Source organism: Peromyscus maniculatus, chromosome 10 (genome assembly GCF_049852395.1).
Source record: "Peromyscus maniculatus bairdii isolate BWxNUB_F1_BW_parent chromosome 10, HU_Pman_BW_mat_3.1, whole genome shotgun sequence".
NCBI classification, from domain to species: domain Eukaryota; kingdom Metazoa; phylum Chordata; class Mammalia; order Rodentia; family Cricetidae; genus Peromyscus; species Peromyscus maniculatus.
In genome coordinates, this window is record NC_134861.1 from 46656915 (window position 1) to 46679034 (window position 22120).

At 38.6% G+C, this 22120-nt stretch overlaps 1 protein-coding gene across 4 annotated transcripts in view; it reads left to right on the forward strand.

Moving 5' to 3' along the window:
• Nucleotides 1-22120, forward strand: part of LOC102928098 (cytosolic beta-glucosidase) — a 142617-nt gene that overhangs the window by 51977 nt on the left and 68520 nt on the right. For 3 of the 4 annotated variants that reach the window (XR_013042898.1, XM_076546279.1, XM_076546278.1), the window contains exons 2-4: nucleotides 6222-6449; nucleotides 17444-18240; nucleotides 18944-19067. Coding sequence is in view for 3 of the 4 variants with exons in the window: in XM_076546279.1 (XP_076402394.1) it covers nucleotides 6222-6449; nucleotides 17444-18240; nucleotides 18944-19067 (1149 nt within the window). In the remaining variant the exon portion in view is untranslated. Of the gene's footprint in view, nucleotides 1-6221; nucleotides 6450-17097; nucleotides 17191-17443; nucleotides 18241-18943; nucleotides 19068-22120 lie in introns of those variants that run through there. The other variant, XM_076546281.1, reaches the window with a different exon arrangement.

Consider the following 22120-nt stretch of genomic DNA (forward strand, 5'->3'; position numbering starts at 1 on the left):
CTGAAGTTGCCAATTTTTCTTTTCCAGATTTCCCTCAGGTTTTTTTAATTGATTTATCTTTTATTGATTCCATTCCACTTTCAGGTCTTTAGCTATTTCATTCATTTCCTTCTACTGTTTGTGTTTTCATAGATTTCTTTTAGGAATTTATTAATTTATTCTTTAATGATCCCTGTCATATTCATAAAGTCAATTTTAGGCTCTTCATCTTATGCTTCAGCCATGTTGCAACATTCAGGGTGTACTGTGGTAGGGTTGCTGAGCCCTAGTGGAGGTACATTGTCCTGGCTGTCATTGTGTTTTTATGCTGGCATCCAGGCATCTGGGCTTGGAATGATAGTAATTTTAGGTGCTCATCTCAGGTCTTGTATTTGTTATTTGGGTGTTTTGTTCCTTGGTTTCTGTTGCCTCTTCTGGTTCTGAGTAGAGTGTGGTGGCTATGTGTTTCCTGGTAGGGAGTTGTCCTGGGATTCTGCTAGGTGTGGCTACTAGTTGTTTGAGTAAAATGGGTTTCTAGGTATTGGGAACTGATACTTAGAAATGAGGCTGGACTGGGAGTAGGGTGGCATGGGATAAGGAAGTCCACAGGAGGGAGGAAAGAAGGGTTTTCTGTCAGGATGTGCTTAGTGCCCTGGGAATGGGGCAGAGAGTAAGAAGAGGACATAACAGGTAGTCTGTTACTGACTGGGGATGGAACTGGGGGGTTGGATTTGAAGGACAGTGGGTAGCATGAAGATCTAAAGCTTGCCTACCAGCTTTCTGCCTATTTGCTTCTCTGACAGGCTTAGCTGGCAGGTGATCTCTTACATAGGAAACAAACAAACAACAACAATAACAACAAACCTTTCTAAATAGGTGTTTTCTCTTTTAGGAAGAAATTATTAGCATATTTTGCCTACTTTTCTAGTTTGCCTCAGTTTTTTTTTTTTTTTAAATATTAAAGTATAATTGTGGACTTGACATTGAGGGCACTGCTATTTTTAACTTAGGTATTTTTGAAACTTATTTTTATTTTATTTTATTTTATTTTATTTTATTTTATTTTATTTTATTTTATTTTATTTTTTAGAGACAGGGTTTCACTGTGTAGTCCTGGCTCTCTTGGAACTCACTTTATAGAACAGGCTGGCCTCAAACTCAGAGATCTACCTGCCTCTGCTTCCCAGGTGCTGGGATTAAAGGTGTGCACCATCACCACCTGGCAGTATTTTGAAATTCTGATTAGGTGCATTTATGTTTATCATTGTTATATTCTCTGGAAAAACTAAGCTCTATAATATAAAGAACTGACGTTATACCTGGTGATTTTTACCTGGAAATCTACATTGATATTAATATAGTGATTCTTGTTTTCAGGGTAATGGTATTTCTATCACACCACTTTAGTTATTCTTTCACATTTCTCTTTAAAGTGAATTAATTTCCCATAGCTAATCTAAAGTTGTGTTTTACAGTTTAATTCAACATGATAATTTCTGTCTTTCAAATAGGTTGTTTAGATTCATTTGTATTTAATAATATTATTGACATGAGTAGAGACTGACTGAACATCTGCTTTTTAAGATGTCCCAAACCAAAGGGTCTCCTAGCTATATTTATTTAAAAGTTGAAACTTAATGATCTGAATTACAGAATACCAGTATGTGAGCCACAGATTTCCTTAGGTTTGCATATTTAACATTTGATTATTTTTTTGTAAATTTTTAAAATTTACTTTTGTTATTGAAAATAGAATTTTTTGTTTTGTCAAGTAATATATCCTGGTTATGGTTTTCCCTCCCTCTCCTCCTCCCACTTCCTCCTTGCCCCCATGCCGTCTGGATCAACTCTCTTTCTGTCTCTCATTAGAAAAAAAAAAATAGGCGGCCAGGGACCATGTTGATGCAAGAGGCCTGTGTGGCCATCTGAAGCCATGAAGATGTTCATGGTCCACACTGCCACCAAGGGCCATGTTTTGGTCTGTGGTCCTACTGCAGCCAGAGGCTGTGTTGATGTCTGAGGCCTGTGTTACCACCAAAAGCCAAGCAGATGTCTGTGGTCTGTGCTGCCCCCTGAAACCATGTTGGTGTCCTAGGGTCATACTGCCACTGGAGGCCATGTTTACGTCCATGGTCTGTGCTGCTGCCTGAATGAAGTCTGTGGTCCATCTTACTATTTGATTTCTACTTCTCCCATCTGTCTTTTATTTCCCTCCTAGTTTTTGAGTATTTTTAGGTTACGTTTTATGATTTCATTTCATATTCTGTGCAGGTATATTAGCTATAATTTCTTATTTTGTTACTTTAGTGTTTCCTTTAGGGATTTTTACAGTACATATCTTTTGGCCTGTCACCATTAAATGATATTATACCACTTCATATATAATCCAGACTTCTTAACTACAGTCAGTTCTTATTTCTCCTTTTCATGCTAATGTTGAAATACCATTCACACTTATATATGTTAAAACCCTCACAAAAGCCTAAGTCATTATTCACTCAGCCTATAACTCACCCATCTCACTTTGTGTTCTCACTTCCTGTGAGATTCATAATGCATTTAAGATATATTTCCTAATTTAATCCAAGAGTTATAGGTATTTAGAATATGGTTCAGAATATATGTTCCACATGGTAATGTTAGTCCTCTTCACTAAAGGACAGGCACAGTTTCAGACCAGACATACTGCAATTAGGAGAAACTGAATTATTAAAATCACCCAATCAGCAGCATTTGTATTGGAGCCCTAGTAAGTGCTGCCTGCTCTCTCTTCCTGACAAAGCTTCCACTGTAATTGTTAATTCTCAATTCAAAGCTTTGTTTCTCATAGATGTACCATATGTTTTGACATGTCTCATCTGGGTAATGTATACAGAATGAGCTGGTCCTCTTCAGGATCTTTTCATCTGTCTATGTGATTATCAAGTTAGATGGATCATGTATCAAAAATGTACCTTTTAGCCTTTATACATGGAGCATTGGGGCATGGTGTATTCTATCTTCATGATTCTGAAACATTATGACTAAGATCAGTATGATCTAGTGAAATACTTCAAAGATCCAGATACAAATGGCACTCTTACTGCTAGTGACGGTGAGCTTAAGAAAAATATCAGTGATGGGAGCCCAACCTTTATTGGTCCATAACAAATCCTACTGTTATGATTCATGAGCTGTTGGTTAATACTAAAAATAAAATTACATAAACTCATATGTATGTGATTCATAGTAAAGCTAAGCCAGCAAACACAAAATCATAACATATTTTACTATTACATATGCTGTGAATATTTTGTGGCTTCCTATGCATGGAGAAGTTTAAGGTGTATGCTACTGCTCATTTTTTTCCCAACTCTACATTGCATAATACCCCATAGGTTGCTTGAAACTGGCCATAGTGCAGGTATTTATACCAGAGGTATAGGCATCTGGCAAAACTCAGTGTCTGGTTTGTCTTTTTGTTTGTGGTCCAGGCTAAGTAAGTGATAGAGAAAATGTTAGCAATGCAGCTAGAAGTCAAGCCTTTCCTATCTGTGGCTGGTACATTGTGAGTAGCACAGAACACTGAGGAAATAGTCTGCTGTATAAAATGCTTATCTAACTCAGTAAAGAAATACTGGTGTCATGAGCAAACGAGTCAAGTTCTGAAACTTTTTTCTTTTCATTTTGTCTGTTTCTTTAACTTAAAATATCAATCAACAGTCATGAGAGAACTCACAACTTTGTCAGGTTGCAACCATAGGATGGCTATAGATATAAGAATTTGACAAAATGAAAATGTTCTATCAAAATCAATTGGTGACAGGCAACTTACTCTAAGGGGCATTGTGTATTATTATTTGTGAAGTGTATTCATATATCTATTGATGATATACTTCCACATATTTATAAACACAGCCAACAACAAATACTAGGAAGCTCACACACTGCTAAAATTCTCTCAGATTAAGACTCTTCATTTATTAATCCAAGTGGTCAATCCATAAGAATGATACTGGAAATTTATGTTTTCATTTTTGCAACTATTCCACCAGCAGCCTTTTATCATTCTCTCTAATCCCACAGACGGACATGACAGGGGTGGCAATGGCATCTTTGTGTAGTTGTTGCCCCCATGCCGTCTGGATCAACTCTCTTTCTGTCTCTCATTAGAAAAAACCTTGATATGTACAGTCACTTTTGCTTTTGTCAAACTCCACCCTTTAGTGATTCTTCCATCTCCTCTTAGTTACCTCCCATCATTTCTTTTATTACCAATGCCCTCCTTTTAACAAGCTGGAGACTACAGTTGATTCTGTTACAGTTAGTCACATGTGAGTCCATAGACTCCCAGTAAGGACCAGAGGGTGCTTGCTGTGGGATGTCATTCTGTATTCTGTGAATATGTGTTGCTCTGATTGGTTGCTAAATAAAACACTGATTGGCCAGTAGCCAGGCAGAAATTATAGGCAGGACAGGCAGACAAAGAGAATTCTGGGAAGAGGAAGGCTGAGTCAGAGTCACCAGCCAGACACAGAAGAAGCAAGATGACAAGGCAGAACTGAGAAAAGTTGCCAAGCCTCGTGGCTGAACATAGATAAGAATTATGGGTTAATTTAAATGTAAGAGCTAGTCAGTAATAAGCTTAAGCTAATGGCTGAGCAGTTATAATTAATATAAGCTTCTGAGTGATATTTTTATAAGTTGGCCACAGGTCTGTGGGGGCTTGGCGGGACCAGAGATACTTTCTGGCTACATTTGGCATACCAATGTAGGGCTCTCAAATTTCCATAGGACTAAAAGAGTTTAAAGGGACTTCTAAACACACAATAATGGAGCCAAAAACAGTTTTCTACTTCATGTCTCGTGTGGGTTGCGATATAGAGACACCATCCCACCATCCAGGGAGCAACATGTAATAGCATACAGGTAAAGCCATGGAACATGTGGTGACATATAGGTTAATAGAAATGGGCTGAGTTTAGTTAAAAGAGCTAGCTAGCAAGAAAATTGAGCCATAAGCCATGGCCATGCAATTTGTAATTTATATAGGCCTCTGTGTGTTTACTTGGGTCTGAGAGGCTGCAGGACCAAGGGGAACACAGAAAAACTTCCAACTACAGGTCCTTGTCACTGCTTTTTGATTATACTCTTTCTTACAGAGACATTATAATGAAATATTTTAGGTTTGTAAGAGGGATTATAGATTATATAATAGACATCTATCCATATACCTTCTGTCATGTTTAAGAAGAAACACATAGGAAATACCCTTGAAGATCCTTGTATTTCTCTCTAATTGTACTTCCCCTTTCTCTCCACATCTAAGCTAGCCTAAATCCATCATTTTCAGATACAGTCTAGACTCAGGCTTCATAGTTTGTTTTACATACTCTTAATTATACAAAACATAACAACTCTGTGTTTTATACACACACACACACACACACACACACACACACACATATTCAATATATTTCATACTTTAGATCAATTTTAAGTTTATAAAATTACCAAGCAGAAAGAAATCTCCTCTGACTTTACCTCACAATTGGAAAATACATTTTCATTTGTCTTTCCTGAATTTCTGTGAAGGCCAGGGCTTTTTACATTAGCATTTTTACAGCTGATAGTTGGAATTGGGTAAGTTCCTCAACAATGTGCACAGCATAGTCCCCCTGAGAATCTCCTTCATTAGGCATAGTGCTTGATCCAAAACATCTGTTGAATTAATAGAAGTACGAACAAACATATTTTAAATCCTAGTATCAACAGTGGAAGCTCCTTGTGTCTTTCCACAAATAACAGGCTGGACCATTAAAGACTTCTCTGTCAGAAATAAAGGAAAATGGGTTCAAGTGTAGGCAGCAGAGATAAGGTCTTCAGACTCTCATAAGCAAGGACAAGATTGTCAGTCACCACCAGGAGTAATGTTCTCAAAGCAGCAAAGTTTGCAACTCAAAGACATTTGTAAGCTGGGGACTGCCTCTGTTTACCGGCTGAGAGAGCTTCAGATAATGAACCATGAAAGCCTGCTATGCAAGAGCACTATGCAATAAGTTTTCATTTGCTACTAGTCAGCTTTAGGGATCAAGGACAGTTAAACACATAACCCACTCATGCATGTTATTTTAAAGGCACATTTTAAAGTTATAAATATGGTACATTGAGTTAATGAGGTATGTTCTTTTGGTGACAAATATTTACATTCCACATATGCCTCTTGGTGTCAAGACACCATTTCATTTTCTTTCTTTTCTCAGGAGGCTGGGATGCAGATGGAAGAGGCCCTTGTGTCTGGGACACATTCACCCATCAGGGAGGAGAGCGAGTTTTTGAGAACCAGACTGGTGATGTAGCTTGTGGCAGCTACACTCTGTGGGAAGAAGATTTGAAATGTATCAAACAGCTTGGATTGACTCATTACCGCTTCTCTCTTTCCTGGTCACGTCTGTTACCTGATGGGACGACAGGTTTCATCAACCAGAAAGGCAAGTGTTTCTTAAAAATAGAAGGTTGCAGCTTTAATTCAAGGTTACTGCTGCAGTCTGGCATAATTAATCCAGCATGCTGTTCTGCAGGGCAGCTTTGAAAATCACAAGTTTTCAGAGTGATTATAGGATAAAATTTTTGAAATGGGTTTGTATTAGCTTCCTCAATAATATTTTGGTTTACCTGGGCTCTTGAACTGTTGGAGGAAGAAGGAGGGGTATATTGGCAAGAAGAAGGCTGGAATAGGGGTTTTATTCAGGTAAGATGTTACCTCAGTGAAGGTGAATTCCCAAAAGCTGTTGTATTAAACTACTTTTGTAGTTGTGTCACCCATGAGGAATTATGAAAGCCCCAAAGAACCTGAAAGGCTTAGGAGAATTTCAGCTGCACTGAGCTCCCAATGACAGCAGAGGGCTTACGTCCCCAGCTCCCTGGAGCGCACTTAGTTGAGACGAGGTTTGAAGCATCCAGTGCATCATCACATACTGTGTGTATCCGTTTCTCTTGGCATCACTCAGTGACTTAGTTTCTCCGTGAGTAGAAAGGAATGCCACAAGAGTTTACACTTCAGAGAATTATTAAAGATTACATGGAATAATTTTGTGCTTCATATAGTACCTGGACTATCATAGACATTTATTAAGTGCTAGCTATTCTTATAATGCATAAATAAGAGAAACATTGACTTTTGCATTGGATGCCTTACTTAGGCATTTTAACACCCACTTTCTCTCATTCTCAAACCAATAAGGACGACAGGAAGACACCATGATTATATTTTATAGATGTAAATGTCCAAGTCTACCTATTTGGCAATTAAATTTGAAATCTAAACTTATGATCTAGCTACATTTTATATAAATAGACTTGGAAACTTGGCCTGGGGACCAAATCTGGCCCACCACCTGTTTTTGTAAATAAAGTTTTACTGGAGCACAGCCATGGCCATTCATTACACATCATCTATGGTTGCTTCCCTACTGCAATGGCAAAAGTGAGTAGATGGGGTGGAGAGCATATGGCCTACAAAGTCCAAAATATTAACGATCTGGTTCTTTGCAGGAAAAGTTTGCCAACTCCATATTCTACAGCATATGGCTCCTAAACACATACCCTTTATTATTACTTGGTCCTGGAAAAGAATTCACGCAACTCATAGAAGAGGTACTAGATCAAGCAAATGAAGTGCTCTGAGTGCAAAATATAGGGAGCATCCCATAAACACAGGATGGACAATTGCATGACCTGAGAGTGGCTCCTCTCCCTATGTCACCAAACTTTCCACACTCTCAGAGCCTTCATAATGCCATGTGTAAGCTACATAAGTTAGTGCATGCAACAACTCATTATGCTAGTTCCTGCCTGTGCTTGGGAATTTGCAGTGTTTGTCTCACACGAGACTGGCTATTTCCTCCTTGTGAAATGTATCTACAACCACAGAGGCTTGTATGACACTGTGGACTTTAGGGCTGGAGGTCCCCAAATAGGAACAACCCAAGATAAGGAGGCCTATTGCTGCAATTCAGGAGATAGTAATCAAATTGAATGTAGAATTATGGCACATCATTGATTGTTTTTATTTCTGACTTTGAACAAGAGGTGGTATGTTGGTCAGCTCAAAGGAGAACCCATATTTTTCTATCTTGCTCACCCAACATCTCTGCCTTTTTTCTTTGGTACCATGATACCTCAGGCTCTGACAATTGACTCTGAGTGAGCTCAGTGTCTTGCTTTATTCATCTCACTTGTTGCCAATTGTATTTGACTGTCTTTGTGCCTTTGTAGCTGTTAGCCTTCTCCCTTGCTCAGCATCCTTCTAGCCCTCACCTGTTTATTATTTTAAACAAGGACTTTTTGGCATACACAGACGGATTTGCCTGCCTTCTCCCTTTCTGTCCTCCAGTCTTTCCTATAAATACATCCACATCAACTTTCCTAAATCTTGGTCTAACTCATAGTAGGCTGGGTCATCTCCTTCCAAAACAGCAATTGAAAAACATTGTTTTCATTATTTCAAGGCTCAGTAAGAAATTTTCTTCCTCTTGTATCACTCTAGGTTCTATTTGACTTAGTTTTAACTTACTTCTGAGGCCTTCTAAGCTGGCATTTTCCCTGGTGTATTTGTATGAAATCTCTCAAATACACAAGGTACCACCACTCATTAAACATAATACACATCTTTCACATTTGGAGGAATTTGCTCACACTCTTCTTCATATTTAGAATGGCCTTTCTTTAACCCCCAATTATGTTTGCTGAAGGCCTAACCTCCCATTTAGGCTTTTTTTGCTCTAAAATCTCCATCTGTTCCGAGCAGAAGATAATCTAATCTCTATTCTCTCTCAGTCTCTCCCTCTCTATCATCTATCAATCATATCTATCATCTATATCTATCTATCTATCTATCTATCTATCTATCTATCTATCTATCTATCTATCTATCTATCTATCTATCATCTATCATCTACCATCTCATAGCACATGCAAATTTCTCATACTCTTTACTATTACTTTTTAGAGCACTTTGTATTTAATTCCACTCAGAGTGTATTGAGTATGACTTATGCCTAAAAGACTGTGCTATGTACTCACAACAAAGATGGAAGGGAATCCCTTGAATTGCTTATATTGTGAAGGGTAGATAATTCTGTCTGAAGAGCTCTGAAATCTAGTCTACTGCCTTCCAGAGAAGGATGCTGTGGGATGTCCTGTATGCTGTGAATATATGTTGTTATGATTGATTGATAAATAAAACACTGATTGGCCAGTAGCCAGGTGGGAAGGGTAGTGTAGGCAGGACAAGGAGAGAGGAGAATGCTGGGTGGAAGAAGGCTGGGGAGGGAGACCCTGCCAGCCGCCACGAGGAGAAGCATGATGTAAGATACTGGTAAGCCACAAGCCATGTGGCAAGGTATAGATTTATAGAAATGGGTTAATTTAAGATATAAGAACAGATAGCAAGAAGCCTGCCACAACCATACAGTTTACAAGTAGTATAAGTCTCTGTGTGTTTACTTGGGGGACTCGAGTGGGAGAGATTTGTACTGATTGCCGATAGGCTGGGACACAGGAAAACTTCAGCTACAGAAGGATTCAGTAAATAGTTCCTTAATTTATTAAGGTCAGTAACAATCATAAAAACCACTGAGTACAGTGATGATCTTCTTTTATTGAGCAGGTAGTACATGTCAGTCAGTGTGCCAAACACAGCACTTGCTTTTGCAGTTTTATGTTCCTATTAGGCCCATGCATGAGAGGCCTCCATAACATGGGCCATGGGCATAAGGCTGGGTTCAAAATTTCCAAGATGACAAATTTGGTTATTACCAAGTTCAGCTTAGATCTGCCATCAAAATCCTAGTGCTCAGTATGGAGTGCACCAAAAACCATGCAAAACCACCTGAACTCTGCTGTAATTTTGCTCATGAAATAAGTAGAAGTTCCATGTTTCCAAGACTCTTTTCATTGGTGGAGTTTCCAATGAGCTTCCACTTGGATGATACAGAACATAATGATAATCTTCAGAACTGTGATTACCACCAGGATTATAAGACAGCCCTACCATTCCCTCTTTGAACCTCTATGATCCTGAGGGCTCTTACTGAGGTCTTCTCTACAACTAAACGGGCATTTCAAGTGGAAGTTAATGTATGTGAATATTATTATTTTGGTTTCTTTCATTATCTTGGTTTGTCATATTTGATGAAGATATTCATATATTTTGCTACAGAGAAAACTGACCCAGACCCACTGTGGTTTTTAACTTATTGTATGACACATGATCTGCTTTTTCTCTCCAAAATGCCCAGATTCTGAAGATATTCTCTCTCTCTCTCTTTTGTTTTGTTTTTGTTTTTTCCAAGACAGGGTTTCTCTATGTAGCTTTGTGCCTTTCCTGGAACTCACTCTGTAGCCCAGGCTGGCCTCAAACTCAGAGATCCACCTGCCTCTGCCTCCTGAGTGCTGGGATTAAAGGCGTGCACCACCACCACCTGGCTGAAGATATTCTCTCTTAAGACTTATTTATTTATTCTTTGTGTTGCACAGAGGCAAAAGTATGTGTATATGTACATTTATTTACATGCTTGTAGAGGCCAGAAGACAGTCATTGTATGCTTTTTCTCAGGCTCATTATCCTCCACCTCTCTGTTTTTGAGATAGGGTCCCCTTTTGGCCAGCAACTCACCAAGTAGTTCAGGCTGGCTGGGCTAGCCAGTGAAATTCAGGGATCTTCCTGTCTCTGTCACATCAGCTCTGATATTATAAGCCTATTCCATCACACCCTACTTTTAAAATTATTGTTTCTGGGAACTGAACTCAGGTCCTCAGGCTTACAAGGCAAGCACCATACAGATTGAACAATCTCCTGCCTTTTACCAAGGTTTTTAGCTAAAGAAGTATGAAGCTGTACCAATATATCAAACATTGAGAGACAGCTTAACACATGCAGAAGTTTGTGGACACACTGAGAGTCAGTGATCCAAGAGCAAGGAGGCAGAGAAACTGGAACATTGACATAGAGGCACAAAGGTTGCTGGAGCCAGTTGAGTGATCTGGGGGTGGTGAGGACAGACTCTTGCCAAGTGCACTTGGTGATCACCTGGCCATCACACACAGCTCTTTTTGTGTTTGGCCTCAGTCATAGCTGATGAATAATCTGAAGTTTCTTCTGAACAAGAAGGCACAGGAGGTGCTTACAGGAAGTGGGATTTCAGCAAGCAGCTGCTCATTCTTGTGCAGTGATCTGTTGAAGAGATTGGAATGGTTTAAACTCAGAAAGGCCATTGTGTGCCACCCCATTTAAACATTTTCTCAAAGAACATGTAAAGATTAAAACAAAACATTCTTACTGTTGTTGTCCAGGAATACAAGACACTCTCTCTGTCTCTGTCTCTTTGTCTGTCTCTCTAGGTGTCTCTGTCTCTGTGTCTTTCTCTGTCTCTCTGTCTCTCTTTATCTATCTCTGTCTCCCTCTCCCCCTCTCCCTCCCTCCCTCCCTCCCCTCCCCTTCTCTCTCTCTCTCTCTCTCTCTCTCTCTCTCTCTGTTTGACTACCTATTCCAAAGTTTGATTATGGGACATTTGGAACCTTGTTAAATTCTATGTTCTCAAACCAGGAGAATATTTTACAAAGTAAGATTCTGGCATAGCTTTTCTTTTTCAAATGTCAAGTTTTCAGGGTTTAACAAGAAAAGAATGAGTTGGCAACTGAAGTCACATAGCTCTGTATTTTTTAGCTGTCTAAGTGCATTTTCATATCTGCCACAAATGTAGGTTTTTATGGGATTGCTAGGAGACACAAGTCTTGAAAAGAAAGGGAAAAATGTGAATATATGTGCAGAAATTCTTGTTCACTTAAGACATCAAGTGTAAGAGTACTTCATAGGAATGGCTTACATAAGAAGACTAACTCACAGCTACCTTGTGTTTTATGTTCAGCCTAACTGTCGCCTGAATAATGTTTCCTTACATGACAAACATGTAATGTTTTGAATTTTAGACATCATGAAGACTAGCTAGCAAGAGAAACTTTACAGTAAGGACATGAAGATGAGATTATCTTGGATGATCTGTGTGGGACCACTGTAATCACATGGATTATTAAGGGAAGGAGGACAGATGATTAGAGTCAGAGGGGATATGAGGACTGAAACAGATTGGAGAGGAGAGATGAGGTGAAGATGAAGAAAGGAACCACAAAGAAGGCATGCAAGGGGACCCCTACCACCCAGAAAAGGCAAAGAGGTGGACTGTACTTGAAAGCTTGCCAAAGGAAGGTGCCTTTATTGACATCTTGTCCAAAACCTCTTGAAAACTATTTGGATTTCTGGCCTCCAGAGCCATAGACACTTCATGTGCAATTTGTTACAGCAGCAGCAGGGAACTAAAACAGTCCTTGGACCACCCAAGAAACTGGTGGTATGAGTCTAGAGGTGCCTGCCACTCAAAGAATATTAGCACATATCTGACAGAGGTTGGACATGTGATCAAAACAAATTCTATTATAATTTCATGGTTGGATAATTTGGCCTGCCTGACTTCCCTTCTCTCCATCCCTTCATTTTTCCCTCCTCCCATCCCTCCCTTCCTTTCCCCTTTCCCTTTTCATTCCTCCTTCCCTTTCTTCCCCCTTCCTTCTCCTCTTTCTCTCTTCCTTCCCCATCTCTGTCTTACTGGAAGCATGCTTGCTGAAACTTGTAGCTATCTTCTCTTATAACATAGTTTCCCTATTTCTCTGTTCTATATAATCCTGTTCACTGCTGATGAGACAAAGGAAAAAAGCCCATTCCCTGTGGTGTCTGACTTCTGTGGCATTGAGGAAAAAAAAAAGAAGGCCTTGCCCAGTTGTTTTTCTTTCTCAGGGAAGTCTGGATTTGATCAAATGAGAGGACTGAGTTGGCTGGTAGGTTGTGCAAGGATCTGAGGTTGTGTTGGCAGGTGCAACAGCATTTGGGAGACCACATTAAATGGGTCACATTGAGGCAACTCATTCTGAGATGGAGGCAAAGAAGAGCTATATTAAGAAGAGATAAGTCAGCATGTGAGAGGCCTCTGTGAGACAAATCACCTCAGAATTCAAGTTCCTTGGGATCTACTTGCAGTTAATTTTTGTCACTGGGTGTTTGATGTTGTCATATTATTTCAAACAATGCTCACTTTGCCATGCCAGCCCCACCACCCAACTGCTCCATGCTACCTTTGTATGCCAGTTAGTCCGAGATGGCTTATTTTTTCATACATCTACTCCAACTTTTCAAAGATCAAATAAACAGAAATGGGCTTATTTAAAGCAAAAGTGTGGCATTAACTATGAGAGAAACTTGTAGACATTTTACTTCTTCAAATAGTCAATCTTGTCCTAACTATCTGGAACAGAACAGAGTCCAAATGACCATTCAATGTCAAGACCTTCAGATTGGTCACAGCTGGTCACTTGAGAACATGGAAGATTAGTTGCTACTGAATCTTACTTAGCAGTCTTATTGATAAGTGAAACTCAGTACCTTCAAAACCATGATCTTATCCAATTCTTATAGTCACTGCAAGGTGGCACTGTTAGCATCTCTTTTCCAAAAATGAGGACTGTAGGCATGCAGCGGTCAAGTGGTTTGTCTAAGTTCCTATGACTAAGTTGTGTGAATATGGTACCCTGCTTTTAGAATCTCACTGTAGCTGGACATACAGCTCAATGGCAGACTGCTTGCCTAGTGTTCACAAAAACCTTAGGTTCAATCCCTCCCTATTAACACACACACACACACACACACACACACACACACACACACACACACACTCACCACTCTACCACCTCACAGAAAAGTTGTAAAAGTTGTATTATATCATCAAGTAAACTGTATAAAGCTGAAGCAAAAAAGATGTTCCATTCTAGGATATTACATATAAATTATGCAACAGAGCATGAATACCTAAACACATAAAATGTATTTAATGCCAACTCATGATTATCATGTTGCCTGAATTAAAATTGATTGGTTACCATTAAAGAGTTCTCATAAAAGGATAATAAAAAAGATCTGATATTATGACCAGGTCTGAGTAGGTAGAAGCTGAGGCTAATGAGAAGTCACATTTCCTTTGGTTTAGGAACATTTGTAAACAGGAAAGATGATATGTTGTTGTGGGGGAAACCTCAGACTCAGTATGGGACTAAATATTGTCTATTCCATTTGAGAACACTCAGGCTTTCTGGATATCAGTTTTCATGTGTTTAATAGGAATAAGACTTAGTGCTAGAATTAAGTAAAAGCACATGCTATCTAGTGTATATATAGTATGGACTCAATAAAATAAACTTATCTGCAAGACAAGGCAATGAAAAGAGTTCATTAGGAGGGGCTTAAAGCTTACCAATACCAAGGTTAGTTAATGTACTACATCAACTTAGACACTACAGTTACAAAGTGGGAAATATGGATTTATATTGGTCAAGAGATGAGTTTGGAACACTTTTTTATTGAGAGAGAAAAGGAAAGCTTCATATATATATATATATATATATATATATATATATATATGCATATTGCTTTTCCATTGATACCAAAAATCAACCATCACTGACTCAACTACTTAAACCAACACAATCTGTGACATCAGAGCTCTGTTAGCTGGAATCAAGATATCTGTAGTGCTGTGTTTCTTTTCAAAGTATATGAGGCAGTCTCTGTCTTGGTTCATGATACTGTTGACAATTGGCACTGAGGTCCTTATGTTCTTGCTGGCTATATTTTAAAGGTCACTTTTACTTGATTTTATTGTCTTAGGGGTGTCTTTATTCATCTTCAAAACCAGTAGTGGCAAATCAGTCTCTCTCCATATAGCACAGTCTCTACTTCTTGTTTATTGTTACATTTTCTGATCATTTTTCCCATGCCATACTCTTATACTTCTAAGGACTTGTGTGTTATATTGAGTCCATTTGAGAAACCTCATGTCAAGGTTTTTACTTCAATTGCATTTGCATAGTAGTCTCCTATAAGGTATAAGGTAACACACTCATTTATTTTATGGGCATCTTCGAAAAAAAGGAGTTATTCTGCTACAGTTACAAATGAATATGTTCATAAAACATGGAGTTTTTATGCATGACTCATGTTATTTTCATCTTTCCCACAGGAATGAGCCATGATTAAAAATACTCAGGTCAACAATACCCCAGTGCATAACAAGGTTTCTACTTTCTTCTCTCCATCCTCTTTCCTCTTCTGATGAAGTATCTGAACTTTCATTCCCCAGGAATGACTTTTTTAAGAGAGTGACTATATAAACACTGGCCAGACAGCATATGAAAATAAAACTCTGACCCACATAAGAAGCCCAGACAGCTAAACCACAACCTCTGTAGCTGTCTGCCCAGAATAGTTAGGGTTAGCTAACAACTTCCACTTTCTATAGTTTTTGTTTCCATCATAGGTCTGCATCCAACTAAGGCCAACCAGAGATAGCTAAATATGCTCCCCAAACCAATCACAGAAGACACTCACTTCTATCCAGCCTTTTCCCAGCTACCTGTGCCACAACTCCAGTTAGAGCACACCTGAAGCCTTCTACTTTTTCTTTTTCTTTTTTCTCCCAACTGTTGTTGAGTACTTGCCAAATTTGAGTCATGACAGTTGACTTCCTTTTCTATAGAAAACCGAGTACATTGCCTGTTTTCTTCTTTCCATGGTCTTCATGGCTGTATCTCCGTGGGTGTTTTGGACATTTGGTTCTCCCTGTTCTCTTTAAGGAACATTTTGTTCCTATTGCCTTATGATGATCATTTATATTCGTCTAATAATAACAACAATATTAATTAGTAGAATGACAGATAACCTATGCTGAGCCCTTATGATGTGTTAAGGAATGTTCTTATTATATTCAGTCTATCAACTGATTAAACTCTCACACAATAATTTACTGAAGTAGGTAACTAGTATTATCTACATTTTATAGATGAGTACAGATAATTCAGGGAGATCTAGTAGCCCAAGATCATGGGGCTAGTAGGTGACAGAGTGTCAGTGGACTTTAAATAGGCTGGCATCCATAGTTCAGTCTTGAATCCATTATGGCATATTGTTTTCAGAGTGTGCTTGCAGATGCCCCAAGTTTAGGATGAGGATGACTTATCTCATTTTAAAATAATATGCTAAACATTATCTGCACTATGTAGTCTTACTATAGTTTACCTATTTATAAGCATATCTGTATAATTTGTAGAATTCTGACGAGGAAGAGGGTCCTGCTTTTATGCCCAGCATATAATTGTTCTTCTATCAATATGTATTTAAGCAGTGAACAAGAGGGATAACTGAATGGGTGAAACAGTGCAGAAGTCTGTATCTATATTCACTAAGTTAGAAAAGAAAGAGGTCTTCCTTTTCAGTAAGCCTCCAATGCAATACTACATATGATTTTACACCATTTCTCTTGAAACCTCTTAACTCAGGACAGCTTTTCTCCTCTAAGTGCTTGTTCCTTTTATTCTTTTAAACATGAAGCCAGGTACAGTACTACCATACCCTCTCCTTAGAGAGTCACTTTCAAGGTAAGAGTCATTGTATGAGGCTAGTGCCAATATCTTTTTGGCCTTGGTTTCCGAGGCAGAGCCTCTTCAACTTAATAGCATTCTTCTGAACTCTACAACAATTTGGCCAGTACTCGATGGTTCATGCCATCAAGGAAGAATCAGCTGAGAGGGAGGGCTTACTTGGTATTTTTGTAGATTGTCAGAATTGTAGACTGAACTCTATTAGGGAGGCACACTATGTGAGGACTCTTGGTATTTTTTATCCACATTCTGGGCTACATGTTTAACTCTTTAGTTTCCTAAAAAATGTTATCATCATATTGCTGAGACTGACCTCAATGTACTTGACTCAAAATTTTCCAAGTATTTTGGACCACAGGCATGTCCTCCTGTACCTGTCTTAGATGCTAAACCTTTGTGTGTACTCAGTGGAACTGTTTTCCCAGACTTGTAAGGCAAATCGGCCTGGCAAAGAACTGAGGCAATCATTTGATTTGCTTTCTTTGTTTACTTTTTAATACTATTGAGATCTATTAATTGATTCATTTTTTTTGAGATCTATTAATTGAACAGATCTTTATTATTCACTGAACATTTGATATGATTCCACGATTTGAAAATTTAGAGATGAATTGCACATCCAAACCTCATATAGAGCTTGTGTTCTTATGGAATTGATTTCAATAAATACACAAAAAAACATAATGTTAGGTGAGAACAACTTCCTCAGATGTGTCTGTTTTGGAGCAATTATCTTCCTATCCCTGCCTCCCCATCTCACCATCACTTCCTAATTATCTTGTCTTCTCTGATATTCTCCATGCTTCTTCCTTACCTTTCATTGATCAACTTAAATACAATATATGTCTTGTTTTGAATAAAACTCATCCTGATACCTGTCTCATAAAACATGTTGGCATCCTACTAAAAGTAACTTTTTGCTTCTTATATTTTCTCTTCCCAGGAATCGACTATTACAACAAGATCATAGATGATTTGTTAAGGAATGGGGTGACGCCCATAGTGGCCATCTATCACTTTGATTTGCCTCAGGCTTTAGAAGACCAAGGAGGTTGGTTGTCAGAAGGAATTGTTGAGGCCTTTGACAAATATGCTCAGTTTTGCTTCAGGACGTTTGGAGACAGAGTGAAGCAGTGGCTCACCATAAATGAGCCTAATATTCTTGCTCTTTTGGCCTATGACATGGGTATCTTTGCTCCTGGTGTGCCTCACTTTGGGACTGGGGGTTATCAAGCGGCTCATAATTTGATTAAGGCTCATGCCAGATCCTGGCATAGCTATGATTCTTTATTCCGGAAAGAACAGAAGGGTTTTGTGTCCCTATCATTATTTTTTTGCTGGTTAGAACCAGCAGAACCCAACTCAGTGCTTGACCAGGAAGCTACTAAGAGAGCCATCAATTTCCAGTTGGATCTCTTTGCAAAACCCATATTTATTGATGGTGATTATCCTGAACTTGTCAAGTCCCAGATTGCCTCCATGAGTGAAAAGCAAGGCTATCCATCATCAAGGCTTCCAGAATTCACAGAAGAAGAGAAGAAAATGATCAAAGGCACTGCTGATTTCTTTGCTGTTCAATATTATACAACTCGCTTAGTCAGGCACCAGGAGAATAAGAAAGGAGAACTCAGCTTCCTTCAGGATGTGGAGATTGAATTCTTTCCCAATCCATCTTGGGAAAATGTGGGTTGGATCTACGTGGTGCCATGGGGAATACGTAAGCTACTGAAATACATTAAGGTAAATGAATGATGTATTTGTGTCTATGTGTACCTAAGTTACACTCTGGGAAGTCATATGTATCCATGTGTATGAACACCAAAAGGGTTGATTTTAGGTGTTAGTATATCCATTTGTTGGCTGGGAAGAGAAGAGTAAGATTTGAGTTCATTAGGATGAACTAGCTGGCTTTAACACTAAAATGTGTGGTTAAATTCTGTTGTGTCTATATGAGTAGCTTGGACATATTTTTCAAGCCAGTGTCACTGCTTTGGCTAGAAAAGACATTTTAAGGAAAGAGAAGTGAATGTTTTCTGAATCTCCCCTATGCTGGTAGCTGAAATTACAATTTCAAGGTACCAGTTTTCTGGACCCCTCCTGTGGGTGATAGAAAATGTACCTGCCGGCGGGACCAAGGGGTTAAGGAGCAGTGACAATCAGCAGATGCTGATGGGAAGAAGGATATTTCTGTCTTCTCATTATGTTAAGAGTCATTTGACTGTCTTCATGGACATTTGCACAGTTTTGCTTTTCCATTGTTAGTCATAAAAGGTCAGTGTGTGGAAAATTAAGTTAATAGGGTCAGTGCAATTTGATGAAAACTAGTTTTGGGGTTGTAGCTTCCAGGAGATAGAGGGTAATGCACCTGATTTTATGAGCTTTCTTTTCTTTTCTTTTTTTTTTAACATCTGTTTGAAATGAAACTTCTGCTCTCTTGTTCTAGGATACATATAATAACCCTGTAATTTACATCACCGAGAATGGGTTTCCCCAGTGTGACCCCCCATCTCTTGATGACACTCAGCGTTGGGAGTATTTCAGACAGACATTTCAGGAACTATTCAAAGGTACCATTTGAAATGATGAAAGATCAATTGTGCAAACTTAATATAATTTTCCCATGTGCTTATTTGCATTCAGCAAAGACCATTGATTTTGAAAGCTGAAATTCATGTAAATTAGTGTAAAGCCATGTAATTAGGAGAGGGGAGAGCAGGTATTTAGAAGAGGAAAGTGAGGATTAGGCCTAGTTTCTACTCTGCTGAAATTGAATCAAGAAAAAAGTGACTGTCTTCGGCGTTTCCTGAATTGTAGGTGAAGGTAACAAGAATAGGATGGCAGGGAAACCATTAGATATCGTAAAACATCAACACTGCTCCGCTATTACATACTCATTTGCATATTTTGATATCTTAACTGTCAAAAATGAGTTGACAGGATTTACAAGGATTTCAGTCTAGCATTTGAGCTACAGCTAAGTGGCCAGGTTAGAAACAGAGATATGTGAACAACTTTCCAGACAAGATGATCATGATGATGACGATGATGATGGCGATGATGGTGATGATGGTGATGGCGATGATGACGACAATGATGACTAGGATGACGATGATGATGATGCTGACAGCTCTTCTAAGACAGTTCTTTTAATATTTGATAACAAATGATGAGTCATAATTATTCATTGATAACAAGCATTACTAATTAGTCTGCCACCTTGTCTGCCCTCCTGCAGCTTTTCTTGCAATATTGTTGTTTAGAACATTGCCACTGCCTCAGTTTTATTTCTTGCTCCTAACACAGCTGGAAGTAACACAAAATGAGACTGCAATTTCCTTTTTTTCAATCATAACAGCCATATTTATTTATTATGATTCTATTGAAAAGTCTAGGAATTAGTCTCTACAAAATTGCTCAGGAAGCACCCAAAGGAATCCTAGAATGTGATGCAAAGGGGTATATTTCTAAAGTCTGACATTTGTGGATTGATTATTCACTGAGTTTTGGAGCTTATTGAAAGACAGTGATCAGATTCCTATAATCTAACCAAAACTAAAGATATTTTCAAAAATGACATTCACAATGTGTCTTTCTTTGTTCTTTTTTTTTTTTTTTTGAGTGAGAATTCACTTCTGAAAATAAAGGGCAATCTCTGCTTCTCTGAGATTCTTTTCTAATAATCTCTGTGAATGAGTCTGGTATATTGTTGGCCTGCTGGTGTTTCAAGGTTTCATCCTGAAGGGGCGGTAGGCTGCCATGTAGATTTGTGGGTGGTTTATTAGTTATTGTCATGTTGCTGTAACCAAATATCAGAAAGAAGAACTTTGAAAAGGGAGAGTTAGTTATAGCTTATGGTTTCAGGGGCTTCAGTCCATGTTGATTTGCTCTCATGAACATGAGCCAGACATCTTGTCAATGGGTGATGTGGGTGAGGAGTGTTGTTTACTCCATGGCCAGCCAGAAAACAGTGAAAGGGGATGAAGGTGCACTATGACTTTCTACTTTTTTCCCAATTGTTATTCCACACAGCCCCTGGGCTATGGGATGCTCCCCCCCCCCATTTAGGGTGTATGTTCTTCTCCCTGAAATGAACCCTAGGATAATCTACTGACAGGCACACCCAGAGATGTGCCTCAACTGTCTCATTAAATCTAAAGAAGTCAAGTTAACAATGAAGATTTTACATCACAGAAGATAGATACAAGAAACCAGAATGACTTGTTTAAAATTAGTATGTACATGTTTGGGAAAAGAGACAAAAATAGGAACTAACCTTTTTCATTTTCAATTTGGTACTGTTTATTGCTAATTATAGAAAGGCGTCTTTGTTGGCTTTTGAAATGATTTTAAGTGCTTGATACAATCCCTGAGATTTCTCATGCTAAACACTCAGTGGTAGGCCTATAAATGTAGTCATTTAGAGATGTGGGTTGTAACAGAATGTGAGAACAGAAATTGTGATTAAATTTGGGTTTCTAAAGGACAGGAAAAAGAAACAGGACTGACAAGCAAAACTACTATTCTTCAGCATGTTGAACTTTCTATTGAGTCTTTAGATTATTGGCTGGAAAGTGAACAGGATGTACACAGATGATACTACCTCAACTTAAGATATTTATACTTTAGAATGGAGAGAATGATATTCCCTCAGTAGAAAGGGAACCTGAAATGTTGAAGTTTGATGTTTTCCTGTGAAGATGCTCCATGGTACTATGTTCTGTGACACCAGGTAGGAACTGAGAACCACGTCTCTCAATGAGTCTCTGTCACAAGGCAGAACACTCAAGACCTTGGCATTCATGTTGCTTAGCTGGTGACAATTTAGTTAGGACTGGTACAAACATTTTAATCTTAACCGTGGGTTTATTGAGACATAACCCCATGTTATGTTGACTAGTGATTATATTATATATTTAAAATATCATTTATTTTTAGCATGTGTTATCTTCCTCATCCTACAACATACTCTGTATTTTCATTATAACTAATACGCAATGTTGCTTTTATTGACTGATTTGTTGTCTTTTTGAGACAAGTTCTCATGTATCCCAGGCTAGCTTTAACCTCACTGCTGGTCAAAGCTGGTCTTGAACTCCTAATACCTTTCCCTCCATAGTTATGTACCACCATGCCAGGTATACAATACCATCTTTGTTTGGGCTTAAAAAAGATATGAACCTTTAAAATGTTTGGACATTTATATATTGGCAAATACATATATTAATATGTATTTGTTCTGGACAAATATCCAAACATGAGTGTGTTTACTTTGGGATGGGTATTGCTGAAATATTTTTAATATGTTTCTACACTAGATGTTAGTAATTTGTTTTGTGTGGGATCATTTTTCCAGTAGCAAGTCTCCTTTCTTCTGTGAGATGGTCATGGTCCTGATTTGTATGCTTAGCACAAGTTCAGCTTGGAAAATGGGAGAGAGTACGGCCCTCGTCAATAAACAATTGGTTGGTTTAGATGGAATCGCATGATGTGAACGGAGCCAATCCCAGCTTCTCACTGGATCCATTCAACTTGAATGGATCAGCTTGTTTCTTAGGTTGAAGAGGGTGGGAAAGCAAGATACCGGGCCACTGATGGCTGCATTCTGCCTTATGAGCTTAGA